The sequence below is a fragment of the Aptenodytes forsteri genome, unplaced genomic scaffold (assembly GCF_000699145.1).
Source record: "Aptenodytes forsteri isolate BGI_AS27 unplaced genomic scaffold, ASM69914v1 Scaffold172, whole genome shotgun sequence".
Lineage (NCBI taxonomy): Eukaryota > Metazoa > Chordata > Aves > Sphenisciformes > Spheniscidae > Aptenodytes > Aptenodytes forsteri.
This window is the reverse complement of record NW_008795018.1, coordinates 10,657,741-10,679,560: the sequence shown is the minus strand read 5'-3', so window position 1 is coordinate 10,679,560 and position 21,820 is coordinate 10,657,741. Positions and strand designations below refer to the sequence as shown.

At 37.1% G+C, this 21,820-nt stretch overlaps 1 protein-coding gene across 1 annotated transcript in view; it reads left to right on the top strand.

Moving 5' to 3' along the window:
• Positions 1-21,820, top strand: part of CDK14 (cyclin dependent kinase 14) — a 243,004-nt gene that overhangs the window by 158,471 nt on the left and 62,713 nt on the right. The window contains exons 11-12 of the mRNA XM_019471112.1: positions 16,270-16,409; positions 20,704-20,850. Of these exons, the coding sequence (XP_019326657.1) occupies positions 16,270-16,409; positions 20,704-20,819 (256 nt within the window). The 3' untranslated portion in view covers positions 20,820-20,850. The remainder of the gene's footprint in view (positions 1-16,269; positions 16,410-20,703; positions 20,851-21,820) is intronic.

Sequence of the window (21,820 nt, the reverse complement as noted above, 5' to 3'; positions counted from 1 at the left end):
CGTTGCACGTTGCACCCGCTTTTTTATATGTTTCTGGCAGCATAAAGGGGCTCAGCTGCGAAAGTGCAAAAGGCAAAGTTCTCAGCCCAGCTCAGGAACGGTTAGTGCTAAGCTGAAATGCACCGCAGGTTTTGTCCGCTTTATGGTGATGATTTATATGATGCCGACTGAGAAAGATCTCTAGAGTTTCTCTATTTATCCTTTTGCCAAGATGAAAAATTTTTTATATGTTTCTGGCAGCATAAAGGGGCTCAGCTGCGAAAGTGCAAAAGGCAAAGTTCTCAGCCCAGCTCAGGAACGGTTAGTGCTAAGCTGAAATGCACCGCAGGTTTTGTCCGCTTTATGGTGATGATTTATATGATGCCGACTGAGAAAGATCTCTAGAGTTTCTCTATTTATCCTTTTGCCAAGATGAAAAATTCTTTACAATTTATATTTGAATGTTTCCTTCAAATTGGAGCGATTGTAAATTGCTCAAATGTTATAACTTTTATAAATATGGGGGGAGATTATTCCTAACAGACTTCATTGTTAGAATGTTCATCCTGACATTCAATTTATTTTTGCTTTATTCTAAATTCCCCCTCTTTTGTGTTGCTAAGCTTTGTGTATTGTGTTACATCCTCTTGGCCTAGTTAAAAATATCAATAAGCCTTCTAAACTGGACCACAAAAGCCTTTGTCCTCTTTTTCAGAGTACTAATAACTCTATGTTGTTTCATTAGTAAAAATTGCATTGTTACCCTCCTATACCTTTCCCATCCATGACAGCTGTGAAAATACAGCCCCAACGTACACAGATGTTCTTTGTTGTCTTCAGCATCATCTAATTCAGTTTCTGGCATTGGACTAGAGTTTGTTGGCATTATTATCTCTGAACCTATCTATATTTTGGGTTATTTTTCCCTAGAAGTAATTGTAGTTCTCTATGCTCTATCTTGTTTGTAGATTTTCTGCCCACATATCTCACTTCTGCTAGCTTCTTTGTACTAATTTTTTTGTCTTCTATGGTGTTTTCAACATTTAGTTTCATCTAAGAATTGATTCAGCATGCAGTGTATCCCTTAGTCCAGTTCATTAATAAAGACGTTAAATAAAACTGTGACTAACGCTAATCCCTCTGGCACACAGCTGGACACTTCCCTTCCAACTCAGTACATTGCCACTCATCATTACCCTTCGCTTATGGTCTGTCAGCCAGTTTTCAGTCTATGAGATAGTGTATCACATCCCAGCTCTTCGGAGTTTGTCCACAGAGCAAGACTTTTTAGAGAAATTGCATCAAACATTATCTCTTGTTGCTTTGTTCCACCAATGATTAAGTCCAGTTTTAAAATAATCAATTTATCTGATGTCTTGTTCATTAGTCACCTCTTCTTTTGATTGCCGTTTTGTCTTAGTTTTTTCCTAAAACTAATTTTGCTTCCGTATTGTTTATGTTTTGTTTCTAGTGTCTATATTTTGCTTCTATGTTGTGTGTCAACATCCAGCAAATATTTGCCAAGGTTCTCTTCCTTATTTGAAAACTAGAAAGGAAGTATGTGTATATGTATTTTTTTTTTTAAGTCTAGTACAATACTTTAGAATGCAGAGCAAAATTAACTAACGTTACAGTAACTTATCTACAGTAATAAGCCTGTAAAGAGAAATGAGGAAAGAGAACTAACTCTTCTTGTGTAGATTTCCTGGAAAGACTTCTAAAAGGTGCCTTACATTTGTTCACTATCCTCACTAATTCTTTAAGAATTCCTTAAGATATTGAGACATATATCAGATAGACATGTTTATTTGGTGTTTCCAGGTATGATTTTTTTTTTTCAAAGTATGTTCTTCATTAACGTTTTTGAGTACTTACTGATAAACTCTTTTCAGATGTTTCCAGTTGTTCTTTCTCCTTATGCATTTCTACATGCCAACATTTTATTAATTTCTCAGAATTACGTTTTTGGTAGTCTGTTACTCGTATGTTGCCGTAGTGTCTGTGTTCATTTTTTGGTTTGAAGTTTAATACTTTCTGATCAGAGGCACCAGGGATCATTGTATCCTCACATGCCTAATTCTGCCCTCTTGCTGGAGTTCTGTACTGTTGGCCTCTCTGCTGAATTCTTTCTTCTCCAGATAATGACATTGCTGACAAAATTGAGCCTCTGAGATGTGTTTTAAAAATATTTGTCTGAGGAATTGAAGACATACTGTGAAGGCAGTAAGACAAGTGAAGTAGACCTTACTGCTGGGTGTCTCATTATTTGTGTGTCGCCACTAAAGGCAAGAGTTTTCCAACATGAGAGCCAAAATGATAGGCACCTTAAGAATTGGCCTGGCATTCAAAAGTGCTTAGTGCTAAGCAACTGCTGTTGGCTTAAGTGGCTTGATATTTTCCACTGCTTTTGGTCATGTATTATGGATAATTTTTCTTTAACTCAACAGTTCGTTTGATTCTTATCTTAGAGTCTCAGAAATGTGTATAATTTTGGGAGATGGTGCAGACAGGCAATAAGTTTAATAATACGAATAACGCTACTGAGTTTTGTAGCTCTGCAGATAGTTTAAGCCAATCTCAAAACCCATGCTGTTTGGATCTGTTGCCAGCCGAAGACTTACAGACAGTAGTTAAGGTTTCTGCAGTGGTACAAACATCACAAAGTATCTTTACCCTGGACAAATACTTATCTTACTGAATTTCATGATGATTTGATGTAGGGTTTTCAGTGTAATTTTGACCACCACCTTTTCTGTGGTAGGATGGCAATCATAGGTATTCAGATATTGCTATTCGTGAGAATCTCCTGTGATCGTCTCCCAAAATTCATTGCAATTTTGTCATGAAAATCCTAATTGCTTCCTTTCATGCGTTTCTAGCTGGGGCGCGTCATGTATCTGCCTTCAGATTTGTGACTTCTTTCCTGCCGTATAGTACAGAGGAACAAGAATTTTTGCTTTTTCATGCAGTTTTTTTGAACTAGTGATGCAGAAACACATGGCATTGTAGGAGACTAGTGAAAAACAGTGATTAGTTTCAAAACTGGGAGTTATTTGCTAGCCAAACAGTTTTCATAATTAAATTTAGTGATGTCTTTCAATAACCTATTTTGGAAAGTTTGAAGCTATTGTTTGAGAATTTGTGAAAGATGCTGGCTGCAGGCAGATCATCATGTATATATGTTCAGTGCCTGCTTGACCTGCGTGTCAAAATGGGAAGATAGGAGACAATAATCCTTGCTGATACATTAAAATGGAGAGGTTAGATTATTTATCTTCAGCAACACAGTGTGAATAACAAGCCTCAGCATAGGGCTGGTGCACCTGTCATTGCTGGAGGGCAAAGAGGCAAGTGGTTCCAAAGGGAACTGACCTTTTTCTTTCAGGCATTGAGTCAATCCCATATCCTAAGGCACACATTCTGCGTTAAAATTATTATAACTCTCCTGGTATTATGCCGAACAACAGACTGGTGAGAATCTATGGAAAAAAAACGTAAAATGATGGTGATGGTGGTTTGTGTATTGTTTTTAATTAAGCCTTTATAGGAAATATATTCTGTAATTTTGAAAGACATCACTAAAACAGTTAAGTTCTTTTCTGATTAAGAAAAATTTAATTGAAATTTAAAATAAAATTTTGAAATGTTGTTTGTCTGAATTAGCAGCTCGCTGGATACCAAAATGTAAATGACAATATTTATCACTAAATGTGATTCACAGAAAAACTGCATCCTTTTAAATAACGTAATGTATAATACCGTGTATATCCACCGTCTGCTATCTCAGCTGAATTTATATCCATAAGATCTGATTTACAAATAGACAACTTTTTTTTAAATTATTCACATCTCATAGTAATTGATCTTACAGAGTTGATCTTATGCTGGAGCATATTTGATCATAAATTCAATGAAAGCAGCCACTATCTTTGTGATGTTTGTCCAGCTAAATCCTTCAGTGAATAAAATAGTAAAGATGCCAGCTGTGTTTGTTTTATGATCACTGCTGCAATAGGAGGCTGGAAATACAAATGAATAAAAGCTCTATTTTTTTGTGTTGGATTTAAAAACTCAGAAACTGCAAAGAATTTAAATGGAAAAAATAAAATTTTTACTTCTGTCACATTCTCATAAATGTATTGTTTGCTTTTTTTGTTTCTATTGTTTAGGAATCCAGAGTAGTTTTAAAATATTGCTATTGTTTGGACCCTAACTTACAAAATCCAAGGAAATATAGTAAAAATAGATGAAATTTATGCTTTTCTCTCTGACACCATTGCAAGTTAAGAATGGACCATCATTTTTGCATTGCCTTCTTTGGTTAGATTCTATAGCAATCTTAAAGCTCTGTTTACTCCTGTGTACTGTTAGTGTGCCTCAAACTAATTTCACCACCCTGGCATAAAAAATCATGCTCCAGATTATTATTGGCCTTCCTTCAGCATTATGACTTTTGTAGAATAATGTTATATTCCTTTTATTTCTTTCATATTTGATCCTTAAAGTGCCCTTGAGTCAAGCTTTATTCTGCAACCGTGAGGGCATGAATCTTTCCTGAGATGTTGACAGATAGTGTTTGGAGAATATCATTTTTCTGTCAGATACAGCCTATGTCTATGCTGCTAACTAAAGCAGAGCCAGGGACTATCTTCTGGCCCCAAGGCCATGTGGCAGACCTTAGCTACAGCTGTACTAAATAACACTTGGGCATGCATCTCCTGTGGGCTTTGTGTGGTCCCCATGCAGCTGCAGGTGCAATTATTATTTTTGGGGTGTTCAGTATTAGTTTTTTAATCCAAAATTTCCAGAATAACATAAGACCAAATCTGCAGACCATGAGAATTGTATTTTCTAGCGTAAATTGAAGGTAATGCACGCCCTGCTTGTAGTAGGCTGGTACATGCTGCCTTTTGGGAATGGTCCCTGGCATGGATTGTTCCCTGAACTGTGTCTAGGAGTGGTTTTGGAGAATGCTAGTTGGCATGGGCCAAAATAATCCAGGGGGCAATGGTGGACACTCAGTAGTTGAGTTGTCAGGCTCTCTCCCTAGCCCTTCTTAATTTGGTGATACAGGCTTCAACAGAGAGGTTCTTACTATTCCCTGCCCCTTGCACACTTGAGCATATTCCCAGTGAAGTCTCTCCTCTCAACTGTAATGCTGGCATCCTTTGTCACCTAGGCCTGAAGCCTTAGGCCTGTTTTTTATCTTTCCTTTCCTAGCCTGTGCATCCAGAATGCTATATATATTTTACAATTTTTTTTCTTTCCAGCTTTTCCAAGATACCTTTTTTCCTTCCCCAACCAACTCTGTCACTCAGATCTTGATTATCGTAATATACTTCTCATGTCTTCTCCTGACCAACACCCTTTTTCAGATCATATAAAAAGCAACCAGTAAATTCAGTTTATTTTTTTGTGGATTGTTTAGCTTCCCTCCCAACACCGGCTGTTTCACTGCATCATTTTTGAGCTCCTTCTTTTCAAAATCCTCCATAATTATGCCTCTTCCTCTCTTTCTTCACAAAGCTGTGTATTTGCTCCTATTCTTATGTCAGTGATCCCTTACTCATATTTAGGCCTTCTCCTGTCCCCTAGATAATTCAGGCAGACTCACAGCTGTGGTCTTCCTTTCAGGTGGGCTTGTGCCCAGATAGTGCATTTACCAGTTGTTTGTGGTCCTTTTCTCCAGGCTTCTTGTTCTCAGTTTGGAAGCTGCTAGGACTAGTCCTTGTCTGCCTTGAACACTTGCTTTCACAGAAGCTTAGTATCCATTTAGGACCCTAAAATGGGTCCCCTGTGTTTATTTACCTGCTTGTCCCAATTCAGTGGCAGCGCACATGACCAGATGTGTTGCAGAGCTCCATGGATTCCACATTTCCATGTATGCAAAATCTTTTGAAAATCCACCTGCTTATTTTGGGTGATTAGAAGTGGCCTGAGCTCTACTGGTAGTCAATTTTTAGTGACAGTTGGCTCTTTGGGAAATCTGAACTTTAATGGTCACTGTTACAGATAACAATTTTTATTTTAGTTCTTAAATTGCCTATGCTGATTTATGTCTAAATAGCAATAACTCCCTGCTTAGCTGTCTCTCTTTCATGCTACTTTGACAGGTTAGGATTTGCAAAAATAGTTCAGGATTGAGTCCTTCCCTACTGCAAGCCAATTTCTGAGTGTCAGATAGCACTGCATCCTCACACATATGTGAGTACAAGCACTTAAAATCCACATATTTCAGTAACTGATAGTTAAAATATATGGAATTTGTGGTTTGGTCATTCATCTCCAACCTGTTTATAGTTAAAAAGGCATAAACTGTTGTGTTAAATCCGAGCAACTCTTTTAAAAAGACACTTCAATACAGGTACATGTGGATATGTAATGTTTCACTTTTTTAAAAAAATCAGTGCAAAGTCATGTTACATTTTCTCCAAAGTGCATACTAGAGAGAGATCACTGTTTTCTCCTTCAACAATGGGCTCGGTGCCTAAGAAACCCTTGAATAATTACACTCATTTCCCTGTCCAAGTTCAAAGTCAAATTCAGACTTCTTTTAACAGATTGGCACAAGCATATTTGTCTCTTAACAAGTATTACTGCTGTTGGTATCAGGTGCTGGATTTTCAGTCTGCCAGCTTCTCCCTGCTGGAAGATGACCTAATGTTCCCTTTAGAAAGTATCTATCTCCATTAATGTAAAGAGAAAGAGTGGTGTGCTAGGAAGGAATGGCACCTTCTGCACTACGATGCTGGTGTGAATGTGGTTACCCATCCCGTGATCTCTTCTAATGTCATCGGAACCAAGTACCTCAGGCTCAGGGAGCTGCAACTAGTTCTGTATGATATAAGTCTGTCTAAATATGTAGGTATAATAATACATAATAAAGTATTTTTGACTGCATAGCTTTGAATATATTGCCCATATGCTCTCATTATAACCATCTTGGTCTCCTTCTTTCAATGTTTACTAGTTCTGCATCGTTTCCCTGCCATGTCTTAGCTTAGGAGTATAGTTGCAAAAAGACCAGGATACCTGCTTGTACGTAATTGCTTAGCCTCATTGGGTTCAGCCAGGCGACTCATATATATAAAGTTAAATACATGCATATGCCTGGGGTCTGCCTTCCTGAGCTTTCTAGGCTTGGGGCATTCTCTCTGCCTCCAAATCTCTATCCACCTTTAATGAGCTGTATAAATAAATACAAAGTACTCCTGTTTGTTCCATATCCATAAAAATATATTTTATTAGCTGAGAGGTATACAATAATAGAAAAGATCAGACCCATCCGATGTTTTAGGGAGCTGTGGGAGGACAGGACAAGTAGCTGCTTCCAAGTGGCTGATGGATCTGAGGGCCCAGCAAGACAGATTTGTAGGTTAACTGTGATAAATGATCTTTGGCTTCACTGACTAAAGCGAGGTCACCCTTCTCGGGGCACTGCCTGCATGCTGCAACCTTGCAGCAAATTCTTGTTGAAGTACTGTGCAAACAGACCAGTTCTTATTTACATTAGAATGAAATTAAGACTTCTCAAACCCGAGATGATAAAATATCAGACAAGAGGGCAGAGATTTATAAGGCAGTGCTAATGTTTATTTACTAGAGCTTGGTTCTGTCTTTTATTTTTAGTTTGTAAAAGGCAATAGGTCCAAAAAGACAGCTGGTTTTTCTTTCTGTAGTAATTTAATAAGGGAAAATACGGGAAACTTTGTTTACTGCCCTAGTGGCTGCACCCACTGACAAATTTGAAATTCAGAGTTTGGTTGTTTTTTCTTTGGAGTATTTTTTGCTTGGATTTCTTTGGAGAGAAACAATCCAGGTTGTCGAGGGTGGGAGGAGGAAAAGCAAAAAGCTTTGACTGCATTGCGTGCCAAAGGTTTATTTCAGCTATTTCTACGTTTGCGGGGGGGTTATTCCCTCATTTTCTTTGGCTTATGTCCAGCCAGTGAGGAAATAAATATGTGAAGAAAGAATGCTATGGAATGTTAACTCCGCTGCCGTATTTTCTTCCTTTTATCATGCCCCAAGATTCAGTGAAGTTGATATAAATTCACCGTGCCTTCTTTTAAAAAGCATAACAGAAAGGCATTCTTCCTTTAAGAGTCAGACTGTAAAAGGTGATTTTCTTTCACTCAGTTTGGTTTAAGCCTGTAAAAAGCATTAAGTGAAAAATCTGATATATTTGTTAGGGCATTTATTGCATTACTAACTTATATTTTCAGTTCTCAGTGAAAGGTTTATAGAGAACATAAACCTTGAAGAGTTTTTGTTCAGGATTAAAGATATATTTTCTCCATTTTCTGGTGAAATAATAGCTCATAAAATGATTGGGATGTTAGTAATTATTTTTAGCTCTATTTATTTTCCAGGGATATTCTGTTCAACTTGCTGAGGTGCATGATGGTGGCCTTAAAAAAACACTCTCCTGATCAGAAGATTCATGCCCTTTAAAGAATTTCAAAATAATCAAAAGCTTCTGATTAGATGTAGCCACCATGTTGTTGTTCTTCATTAATTACACTTACAGCAAGCAAAGATCTGCCAGTAAACTATAAATTTAGCATATTCAGTAGTATGTAGTCTGTAGTAGTCTGTTGTGGTGTAAGTAATACACTATGTCTTCCATAATTAGTATCTTTAATACTGGGCTAATTGGGATGCTGAAAGAACTAAAATAGCTGATTGGTGGTGGCATATAAAATCAGAAAGAAGTAATTGCTAAATTCTTTCTAGGGCAAAATGGTAAGGCATGTTCTGATTAAAATTTCTTAGGAAATACTTTTTCTGGGAAATATCTGTATCTGAGAGAAACTGCTGGAAACTGAGTGAAATAAAATTAAATACTTCAGGTATTCTTCTTTTAGTTTAAAGAATTAGTTGTGGTTTTAAACAGTAGCAGAACACTGTACCCAGCAGTCATGTTGCCTGGAATATCACCACCTCAGAATTCCCAGGAGTTAAGGAAGTTATGTGATCATATCACAGAAAGCCACATTCTCAGTAGCTTAGAGTATGTTATCACTGGACATATATTGTATATTTGCTGTTTAAATAAGCTTATTTTTCTTCTCTCTAACGTCTGCCATGCAGACTCCATAGTTCTTGCTTCATTTCATGCTCCAGCATATATTATCCTGGCAAAAAGATACCTAGTATCAAATGTAAACCTTACCATGTATCAAAATGGTATAGAACAAGTGGAGGAAATATCTGCAATATTGTCAATGAACAGTATTGGCTATCTTCATGCCCTAAGATCTCAATAGTTGGCACTGGGTTTCCTTGGAATGTTTCATAGCCCAGCATATTTATTCTGAGGCATCAGAGCAAGAGCTAGCCCAGGTGCATGTCAGGCTGTAGAAGGACAAAACCCAGGATACTGTTAAGTCTGTTGTAAATTGAGTGATTCTCTTTAAGCTTAGCATTTAAAGCTCAAATCAACCATATTCAATTTTTAAAGGTGTTGTGTTCTGTAAGGGTGTTAATGTTCTGCTTCCTATATGAAGTGAACCTTGCAAGCTGGATATCGCAAGCAGTGTTGTGTTGTAGAAATACAGTAATACATCTGAAACGGACACTAAAACACATCAAATCTAGTGCAGAAAGAGTCAGGGAGAAATAGACTCATGTCTAAGATTTTGTCTTGAGTTACGTTCAGTGATGACACGTACAAATGATTTTATGATTTAGTCGTGACTGAGCTTAATGGCCATTATCAAATGTGAATTGCCGTGAGAGGTTGGATCACTTCATTGTCTAGCTTAGGTGTGACCAACTGGAGTCTCTGAAGCCTCATGTGACTCATGAGCAGTTTAAGTAAGCATCTTAATTCTCCATTCTGAGAAGTTCAGGAGCTGCAACTATAATTATGGTTTACCTACTGGGTCAGTAGATTCTTTTAAAAATTTACCAAGTGTATAAAAATGATATACCTAGAGGTAAATCAGTATTAATGAAAAGAGAAAAAAAAACCAGTTGCCTATATTGTTAGAACCTTCATTTGTTACACTCACTTTTTTTCATGAAATGCTATTCAACTTGCTTGCTTTCCAGCTAATGGCATCTGTGGAACTGTCAAGTGAGAATTAGTTCAGACGGGTCAGGGTTACTATTACCTTTTTGGAATGCACTAAATGATCTTACCTCCGCAGCTTTCCAAATGGGGCTCTGGCCTCTTTTATATCTACGTTAACAGCAATACCAAAGAATCAAACACCGATACTTTTAGCTCTGTGCAATATCAGTGAGTACTTATCATTGATTGTCATGGCTTTTACTTTAATGATAAACACTTTGACCACTTTTTCAGTGCTTCAACAGATCAAACTAATTTCTAAATTTCCAAAGAGATCGTTTCATACACCCTTATGGAAATCATGAAGGTCTGAAGACTGTGGAGCACAGTGTTGTGCAGCAGCACAGAGCAAGGACAGATACTGGGAGCAGTATAGCCATGTTAGTGCAGGATTTACCCCAGCCTAGCTCATCGAAGAAGCCTGAGCAGGATGTTGCACTAATGTGGCAATCTTGCTTCTAGTGAGGTACTGAGCTAGAAGAACACAGTGGAACCGATGGCCTAGGGAGCCTGGAGACCATACTTTCCTGCCTTGCATGTGTAGAGAGCTCAGTGTTTCTGAATCTAAACTGCTGCCAGCACCTCAGTTTGGAAAGAACAAGAGGGGCATAAGGTGTTTGGAGACATGCCTCCTAAAGAACGTGCACAACCCAGCACAATGTTAAGACTGCTGTTGGCAGCCCAGTCAGATGTGGGGGACAATCCCAACACTGAAACATGATCCCTGTGCCTGTGTTTGACTGTAGGTTAAATAATGTTGGCTTGAAGTACCACTACACTGTGCTGTAGAGCAAATTCTGTTTTTTGTGATTGATCAGCAACAAGTAAAACCCTGCTTCAGTGAGCCTTCAAAAGCTTTTGTCTCTCTTTGTTCATCAGTTTTAGTCCTCAGTACCCTCTGTGTAAAACACTGAGAAAAATGATAACGTCTTTACTCTGTTAGATTTTCGTCTTGAGGTGCCGCTTTATGCCTTCATCTGTATCAAAAGCTAAAAGCATCGCATCAAAACTAGCATTCACTTGTTGCGGTGGTTTCATGATGGCTAAATAATCTCTGCAGCAGCTCTGTGGAGGCACACCAGGCACGTTAGGGAAGCAGCTCCTGCACGCTGGAGCTGGCACGTCAGGTCTTTGAAGACGGTAGGTGTTCTCGGCATGGCTGTAGCAACAGAAAAGTCTGTTGATACTTAGTAAAAAGGAAATGTTACTTAAGGTAGGCCCTGCTCCGATTTGTGCGCTGCGTAGCTGCTGCTAGTCGGGTTGCGCGCATATTCAGAGGTGCAAACTATCAAGGCACATGAGGGCATGTCCATATCAGCTGGTCAGAAGATAATGAATTTGCAAAGAAAACATTAACTACAATATACAGAGTTGGCACAGTTTTGTGTCAGAACTCAGGAGAGGCCTAAATCCTGGGACAAGGGGGAAAGACTGCCATCCTCAAGCATACTGGGTGAAAATGGGGAATACAGCCCTCGTGGCAGTGCGATAGTAGGTGAGATACCACAGGGACTGTAAGAAAGCCCTGTTGTTGAGGGGAGCACGGTGTCCTCTGCAAAACGAGCTGCGAGGGTTACCGTATGGCCTGTCTGATTTGCACCAAGATGTGAATTTTTTTTGTTTATTCTCTTCTTGCCATTAAACTTTAAACTCTGCTAAATGGTGTGATTGTTCGGGTTAACTGTGGTTTTGTCTTTCAGCACTTCAGGTTGCAAGGGATTACTTAGAATAAAGAAGCAGAGCTGAGATTTCCAAAGGGAATTAGGTGCCTCACTCCTCTAGGCCATGCTATAAATGCCAGTTGAGAAATGAATTAATGATATGCTGCAAGAGTCGTATCTTCACACGGAAAATATGCACAGTAAACGATTTTTGCTTTGGGAAGTATTTACCTCATGCTGTTAGGAGTATATAGGCAGCATATTATCTCCATTTGTTTTAATGCCCATTTGTCTTAATTATTAATGTGAATTTGAGCTGCCTTCTTCATTGCATTTAAAAGCAAATCACCCAAAGTTCAGAAGTTCACTGCACATGCCCAAAACTTTTTTTTTCTCAAGAGCTTAAACCAAACTTCAGTGATCTTAGTCATGTTCTGCTTGACCAAATACTGACCTTCCTCTGCAGTAGAAAGACATTTAAGCCTGTTTTCTGAAATTAAATCAAATTCTTGTAATCCAATGAGATTTACAACTGCTCAAGTCTAGTCAGATTCATATATGTTTAAAGTGAGACAGGTTCATATGGTGTTTGTTTTTCTTGAGCTAAGGCTGTATATAGCATTTGGGATTAAGTTGAAAATCGATGTGTTTCACAAATGTCATCAGAGTAGGTCTGTAAAAATATTCCCAATATTTCTCAAAACAATATCTACATATTATTTAATACTTATTGCCAAAGGTTTCTCTGTATTCTGCTGTACACCACATTTTCTGAAAGTATGTACGCTGTCATGGCTAGTAACTATTCCTCAGTGATTAGTGTGACAGTAAGTGAAGCGTGAATATTGAGACTTGCCATATCATGCATGCCAAGTTCCTATATGGCCCAACTGCTGTGAGACAAAACACACTATTATGTTTTAGACACAAAGCCATATTGTATGAAATTCCATCCTGTCACATACTGAAGGAGGTGTATTTAAAAATCAAATCTTTTCTTTTTTTCTTTAGTTCTTTTTGTTAACTTTTCTGTATTAGATACTTAACTACTGAACCTCATCAGAAAATTCAGCCTTTGTCCCTGTTGAGGAATCATGTTTCAAACTTACATCAGACAAATTGTCAATGTTTTAAGGAGGAGATTTAAAGAGATTATTGGGGGGGGGAAGAAAGAAACAAAAACAAACGTTCCGACGTTCCAGACCGCTGAGGTTATGCACTGAATTGGTTTCTCCAAACAATTCTGATGTAGTAGATGTAATTTAAATACATGATCATACAGTGCATTTTTCATAAGTGGAAGAATAGCTTGTCCTTAAACAAAGCAGCAAAATTAGTCATGCATTCCACTAAGGCATCGGTTTTAAGACTGACAACCTTAGGAGCCCACATGCATATGCTTTTTGCAGTGTCCACTGATTTCCAGAAGTGACCTTCAGAGAAGACGTGGGTTTTGGAGAAGAATTTTTTCATTGCTCTGCAAAGCTCCGTAAACAAAGCTAGAACTTTGATGTAGAACTTTAAAGATACAGCTGAGCCTAGCTAAAAGTGATGATTTGGTCCATGAGTTACTTGGATGATCTTCTTCGGCCTGTATTACACAGGAGGTGAGACTTGATCGTTATGGTCCCTTCTGAGTTTAAAATCTATAAATGCTTGGGAACATAATACTAATAATGTAGCAACTGGAATCTTCAAAACACTGTAGAAATAACTAAGACATACCTGCCCCCCAGCACTACTCGGAGTATTATCAGGGCAGGTAAATGTAATAATTATAGCAGATTGAACTATTTTTGCAGACTGTGCAATGAATATACATTATTTTTCTATTTATTAATTATAAAACCAGTTCTAATTTTGACTGATTTATTCACAATTATTTCATTAGTTCCTGTGATTATGTTGCAGCCCTAGATATTTTTGTTGGGTTTATATTGTATTAATGTATAATCTATTGATTATTTGATACTTATCTTTGGCTTCTTGATTGGTCTCAGTAAACCAGTATCTTTTTTGTTCCTAAACTGGGAATGTGACTTTGGCTTCCTAAACTGATCCTACTCAGACTATTTTCAGCTTATATTAGTTAATCTGATTTTCTTGCTAAAAAAAAAATCTTAGCAGTATGCCAGGGACGTTGATGAGTGTTAATACAGTCAGAACGTTGGCACTACCTGTTCAAGAGCACCGAGGAACTAGGGTGTCATCATCCATAATTTCACCTGCAATTCAGAATTCATTAATGTTTGAATGTTCTTTTCTTTTGCTTTGCCTTCTTTAATTAGCATCTTCACTATACCTATGGATCAGCTAAGGAATGGTGCAATTCTTATACCGGAGGGTAATATTTCACATTTAAGTGACCTCATTTTTCTGACTTAACAGCAGGTTTCATTCAAGACAGAGCAAGTTTACTATGGCTCCTAAAAAGGATGCAGCTACTTCTGTGGGGAAAAAAATACATTGGTGAAATGATTTGCCAGGACCTCTGAACAAATAATGGGTGCAGGTGGGATTAGGACACAAGGCAGGCCTCACAGATGCAATATAATCACCGGTCCATGGGAATTTTGGATGTGTAGAAGAATTAATACCAATTCTCCCTGAATATGTACCCCTCCTTTTCCTTTCTTTGTTAAGAATAGCCTTTTCTCCTGGTATTTTGCTGTGTTCTGTAATGAACTTTCCTGTAATTTTCAAAAAAGTTGAATGAAACAATTTCTACAATCTGGTAGGTTAAGGAATCTGGAATTAATCCTGTTGTAGAATCTAATTTATAGGCAATGACTGTTTCATTCAAGATGCCTTTATTTTGTCATGAACTGAAAATGAAAACAGACAACTTACGACCATCAGAAATACTAAAGCTTAGCATCTGTTTAACCTAGAATAACAATTCCAAATCCTAATCCTGGGAATTCTGTAAGATTATGGCTGATGAGAAATAATGTCCTGAAGTGGTTGGCACTTCTGGGCAATCCATCCCTGGGTAATTTCTGGACAAATATCCTGCCTGTTCTCAGGAAGAGATCAGATAGGCACAGTATTCAAAAATTCCTATCTAGCATACAGTTGCTAGAAATTAAAAAGACACAGTGGCAAATTTTTTGAGTCATTACAAATATCAGCATATCATACGTATGCCAACACATAATTTAGCAGAGATGCTTTTGACTTTTAATTTTTTTTTTTTTCACATTAAGTGTAATATGGGCATGGACAAAAAGTTGTATCTATGACATTTGTGACTTACTTAAAGTTTTCACTGTAATAACTTTTTTTTCATTTAGTGTTTTCAGTGTTATCTCTTCTTTGTTGCAGAGATAGTTTTCACCTGTGCATACACTGACCTTTATAAATTATGCCACGTCAGCCCAATATTAAATATGTGAAAATAAAAAAGTAACTGTTTAATCCATCTTCCTTGAATGACTTTTCAAAAAGTCAGCTTGAGCTGAACAAAAATGAGCATTTGCATGAAACATGCTGTAGGATTATTGATTTTAGAGGATAACACCATCTTTTTCAAATACTGCGGTATTTTGGATTGCAGTCTACTCTGTTTTGGGAAACAGTGCATTGAAAAATAGGAGACCTTTTATACACTTTGGCATTTCTACCTGACAAGAGATCTTTACTGAGCAAAGGCATGGTTGAATTTACAGGGTTACATACAACTAATAACAACACAATGTCGACAAGATTCAGCATCTCTTTTCCGACTGCATATTACAATGAGTTTGGTGGCTTTGGAAATTTAGGAGGCAGCTGTAGGTTACTAGACCCAAGCCACATCTTGCTGGTTACCATTTTACTCTCTCCCATCCAAATCTATTATTTTTAGTTTGTATTTTCTTATAGTATTCACAAGCATATAGCTCCCAGTAAAACAATGAGTTTTCTCAGACTTCCCTGGGTAGCTTAGAAGAGATAATTCACTTACTTACAACGTAATGTTTGCATTGCATTAACACCTAATGAAGAGTCAGCGGCCTGCCGTGTGAATATGTGAAAAAATAAGAAGTCAGTACTTCCTGAAAGACAAATGTCTTCAAGAAACATGATGCATATGTTGTGTGTTAAGCATCACTGGATTTTAAAATTTGATACTTCACAAAGTTGTATGAATACTGCCATTATTTTAAGCTTGGATTTCATGGGTTTAGTTAGATAGTAATAACCATTTGTTTCCAGCGCTGTAAATTTTCAGTCTGTCACTATGCTCAATAAAATGTAAATGGAAGAATCAAAACCGTTGCTTTCAAAATCCCGTTGCTCATGATCTTTTAGTGTACTAGGCAGGGCATATGTGATATGGTATATTTTATGCTCTATATTTGTAAAATTTATATGAATTTTGAGCTGTCAATGCAGAAATAATGTATTGACTCCCTAACCTGAGGAATATCTTTCCTGGTAGTGCTCCCAAACAGACTTTGTCTTTATCCTGGCTGGCAAGACCTGGTGTTTCAACTGTGCTGACTGCAGGTGGAATTAGTAAACAGAATAATGAGATTGTTTTACAGAAAAACCTTCTTGTTTGTGTTTCAGGCTGAGCTATGTGAATCACGCAGAAGATCTAGCCTCCAAACTACTCCAGTGTTTCCCAAAGAACAGATTGTCAGCACAGGCAGCCCTGAGCCATGAGTATTTCAGTGATCTGCCCCCACGGCTATGGGAGTTAACTGATAGTGAGTATAACCACCTCCAAATCAATTAAAAACAGAGACGCTAGTTCATACAGATGCACGTGTGTATGCTAACCCTCACATGCAGACAGCTTCATGGACCTACACAGCCACACACAAAATACGTGAGTGCAATTGTGTAGCTTGAAATTACATAGTTAGCTTGACACAGGAAAAAGAATTCTTTTAGAGACGCTAGTTCATACAGATGCACGTGTGTATGCTAACCCTCACATGCAGACAGCTTCATGGACCTACACAGCCACACACAAAATACGTGAGTGCAATTGTGTAGCTTGAAATTACATAGTTAGCTTGACAGAGGAAAAAATGAATTCTTTTTTTTTTTTTTTTGCTATCTCTGCTCTGCAGTCTGCAGCCAGCTATCTTTGTATTTGATTATGTGTGCAGCCAAGAGAATTATCTGAATTGTCATAAAGCAAAAGGAAAAATACAATTTACATACTTAGTGCTTTTCACTTTATAACATAAAGTACTTCTTAACTAGCTGCAGCATATAGGATAAAAATCCAGCCGTGTTTGATTCACAGAATCTGTATCTGTTATAACAGTAACCTTTAAGAAAGGACTCGGCATTCGGAAGTCTGAGAAACACAAAGCAGACAATCAGTTAATTTGCTGAATTAGACTGTGTAAGAAGAGGATGGCAGATGGTATTATTAACTAAGAATGCTTTCAGTATTTACATGCATCTTTTTATTTCTTTTATTAAACAAAATGCATTCCAGTTGACTTGGCAAAAATATTCCTATCATCATATATGCTGTCAATTATCTCTTTAATAATTGTAAATCATTTATATCATATGTGTTCATATCTTTTTCCAGTGTTAAAAGCACACTACTGTTTATTCTGGGGAAAAACATTATCATGCATGATGTTTTTGATTCAGAGAAGGTTCTCTTATTAAAAATAGGTTTCACAGGGGAATAACAATCAGCATTTTGCTTTAACTCAATGTGGTAAAGAGAAGCATGCTTGCATTAGAACAGTGTATGTTATTTTCTGTTTTCAAGCATACATCCATTAGCAAAAGATCTAAATACAGTACTTGGAGGCAGAAAGTTCAGAGATGCAACAATGGCACGTGTGTGTGTGTGTAACTATGGCTGATTTAAAAGTTTGCTTGTAAAAACTGAGCTCCCTTTCTGAATATTAATCCACAATAGATTCTGTTTACATCAGTGTCAGTATGAAAACTTTTGTCTTCCTAAAGTTTATCTTTTCCATCCTCTACAGCTGTAGTAGTCATATTTTGAGCTGGTTCTGTGGCCTGGCTGTCCAAGTACCCTACTCCCGACTCTGCCCTGAAGAGCGCTCTCCCATTTGTAGAATATGAACATTAAAATCAAACTAGCACCATTAATTTTTGTCTGTCACCGTCTGTGTCATAGACTGTGTCCTTGCTCTGCAAAAAGATTCCCGGTTTCCTCCTCTGCCATGCTAACCCACCACTCAGTTTGCTGACTGCAGTACTTTATAAGCTGAAAATTCAAAGGATGCAGTGTAAATTGAGGCTGCTGTTGAAAGTCTGTCTTTGCTGAAACTGATGCAAAAAGATTCATTTCCTCAGGACTAATGAAACATCAAGAATGCCAGTTCATTTATCCTTTTTCCACTGAATGGAAAACAAAAATCACTCTGCAGCGGTGACATCTCAATCCTTCTGACTGTGTGATTTAGTCTAGCCAGGATTTTGAATTCTGAATTCTGCAGTAGTACTTTTCTGTTAATATGGACTTATTACCCACTTGCCACTTAGTTTATCAGTCAGTGGTTAAATCCAGTTCTATCAGTGAAGTAAATGCCTACACATTATCACTCTGCAGCAGGCTGCCAACAGAGACAGTCTTGTCCTAGTCATTAACAAGCACAATGTATGCAGAACACCAGAGGGGAATTAAAACCACAAAAAATACCTCAGGGTGGTATTTTTAATATGAGAATTTAATTTGTAATTTCACAGATTAAGAATTTTGGCTGCATTAATCCTTTTATCAGCTCACAGCAGGTTATTTGCAGAAGCATAACCATAAGGCGATATTCATTGGCAGAAACACGTCTTTGCATAACGTTAAACATCAGGAGCAGTGAAACCTTTTGAAGGGGGGAGAATAAAGATGAAAAATCATTATATTTTAAAGCAAGGTTCTTCTAAATGCCTCCAGTAAAATTTTGAGTTACAGAAAGACTATTTCTGTGTTTAGTAGATAATCATTATGAAGCATAAATCCAGATGCGAGAAGGGACAATCCCAGTATCAAATACTACAATCATTTCTATTTAGTATGACTTGGATATACTTGTAAACATATTTACAAAACAAAGAAGTCATACTTTGGAGAGTTGGGAAAATGTTTACTGTGTAGTGAAATTACCAGTTTTTGTGACTCTAGTTCTCTGGGTTAATATTTTACATTGGGAAGGACTTGCTACTGATAGTTAATTAAATGTAGGTATAAATACATTGAGACTCTATGCACAACAGAACTGTGTGTACACACAAAATCTACTGCCTCCTAGTCAAGACACCACTGCGATTTTACAAATCTCTGATGTATTCATCATGGAATATGTTTTGTCCAATTTACTCCTAGTGCTGAATTGCAAATTTGGGGATTTAGCACTAAAAACCAAGGAAAGACTCTCAGGTGAGGAAGAAGAAAGAAAGAGAGGAAAAAAAAAATCAGTCAAATGATTTTCTATCAGAAAATACTATTTCTTTGGAATCACAGTATTTCACAAAAGTATGGTGACTCTGCCTACATTGAAAAAGTAAAAAAAAAGTGTTTCACTTTCTCGTCTTGTTTTGAATTTAGTACTATGAATTTATATTCTATGTAATATTTTACAGGATAACATTTTGATCTTGTGTTTTATTTTTAAAAAGTATGCAAAATGAGTTTATGTGAGAAGCAAAATTTTGATTTTTGATTCAGTTTTGTTTAAAGTCAAGGCATCATTTCAATTGAGTTAGAAATTCAGTTTCCAGATGTGCTCTGTCTACCATCTAGCCACTTTCAGTTTTTAAAAATATTACATTAAAAAGGTAAGAGTTGTGCAATTCTGCTAAAAAATATTGTCTGGGAATACAATACAGTTGAAGAAGAAACATAGCCTTCATTCATCTCAGACCTGAGCAGTAATCTATAGATTAACTGCTTTTACTAAATATGTGTACTTGATATTCTATTGAAAAAAGAAAAAATCAGTCCTCCCCCTTTTCTGCTTTCATATTTGAGAGCTCATATTGATTTATTTGCATAGAATATCTGCCATTCATAATGTATGTTACCAAGGACAGCAGAATATCAAATGCAAGTTGAGATGTCAAAAATACAGTGGGAAGATCTTGTGCATAAAAAAATAGCTAGGTCTTTTAAATGCATAAAAATGAAAGAGTAGTTCCAAAAACTTACAGCTATGCTAGTTGTTAGTGTGAAAACAAAGAAAACTGTTCCGGCCCTGATCGGGTCTTTAAAGGTAGTCTATTATCATTTTCTCATGCAATCATGCAGCAGCAGCTGTCCAAGGATATTTTTATATGGACATTTGTTCTCAGAAGGTATTAAAAGTCAGTGATTTTTCCCCACCAGTTTGAGGCACCTTAAGTAAAAATGAGTTTTCGTATCATCAATGTGCGAGTCCTTAACCATTTTCAGTTTGATCCCTGTGATTAATATCATCGTGTCTTCGAATAATTAGTTGCCTGGTGTTATGTGGAAATCTTCAAGGTTTTTCTAGCTCATGCAGAAGGGGGTTGCTTTATGTAAAAACTTTCTGAGTTGTTGGGATATTTTTACCAAGCCTAGTTGTCTTTAATAGTTAATAAAATGAAGTAAAACAAAATATCTCAGTTATACTGGCATCAGGATTTTGACGATGTAATACATGATGTCAAATTATTGAAAAACCTTGCTGCATTTTTTCACATTCTTATTTATTTCTAAATGCTATCAGAGAAATATTAAAATGTAAAATATGAATTATATAGCGGTGTAAGGACAAGCAAACACACACATACACCCCCTGGAAACAGGTTTTTTTAGATGAATGCAACTGAGAATGTTTGCATCATACATCTTCCATCATCATGCATGCAGGTTCTTTCCAGTCGGAATTTTTACAGTGCTTGCTTGCATAAATAGGTTGTATATATAAAAGCTGTATATATTTACTCAGTGTTGTGTTTGCCATATATGTTAACTAATTATTTTTAAATCACTACTTTTGCAGAAAAAAATCAAAGTTTCTGAACTGACACTCTTTTTTGCAGTGTCTTCTATTTTTACTGTACCGAATGTAAGATTACAGCCAGAGACTGGAGAAAGCATGAGAGTCTTTGGAAAAAACAACAGTTATGGCAAAGGTGTATCAAACAGCAAACATTGAAGAGTACCTATGTTCACAACTGATAATGCAGGTAAGATGATTATTTGAAGGTATATCTTTGAAAATACTCTTTAGTTTTCTGTAGAGAAACAAAATATAAAATTCAACTGCGCGTTTCTTAAATTGCTCATGTTCAGGCAGATAATCTGTTTTTGCAGTATAGATGGTCAATATGAGGAGTGTAAGTTCCTGGCCTTGTGGGCAGGATCAGCGTCACTGACAGGCTGAAAATATTGCAGAAGTTGGTGCCAGCAGATTAAACATTAGGTTGCCTTTAATTTGGACTGATATTTTTTTCCCCTGGTAAGATATGGAGAAATAAAATGTCTCTTGCCAGTTCTGTTAAACTTTGGGACAAGGACAAAAAATGATTCATTTTGTAGGTTTGGTAGCCTTGATAGCAGAAGGATATTCCTGATGGAGATAGGGGTGCTGTGATGTTAATGAATTTGATCTATATCACTGGATCTACTCGAACTGGTTTTGTTCTTGGATGGCTTTCATTCAGTACCCCATCTTTTTAACTGTAGTTATTCAGCAGTGAAATATTGTGTAATATGACTTCAGATATTCTAAGAGTAGAACAGAACCTGGGAAGGGCAGATGAGTAGAGAGGCTACTTACTAACTTAAAGTAAGGGAATGAGGGTTGTGTAAGTACCCCATCTTTTTAACTGTAGTTATTCAGCAGTGAAATATTGTGTAATATGACTTCAGATATTCTAAGAGTAGAACAGAACCTGGGAAGGGCAGATGAGTAGAGAGGCTACTTACTAACTTAAAGTAAGGGAATGAGGGTTGTTATATCATAGAATGGTTTGGGTTGGGACCTTAAATAAAATTCATCTAGTTCCAACCCCCCTGCCATGGGGAGGGACACCTTCCACTAGACCACGTTGCTCAAAGCCCCATCCAACCTGACCTTGAACGCTTCCAGGGATGGGGCATCCACAACTTCTCTGGGCAACCTGTTCCAGTGCCTCACCACCCTCATAGTGAAGA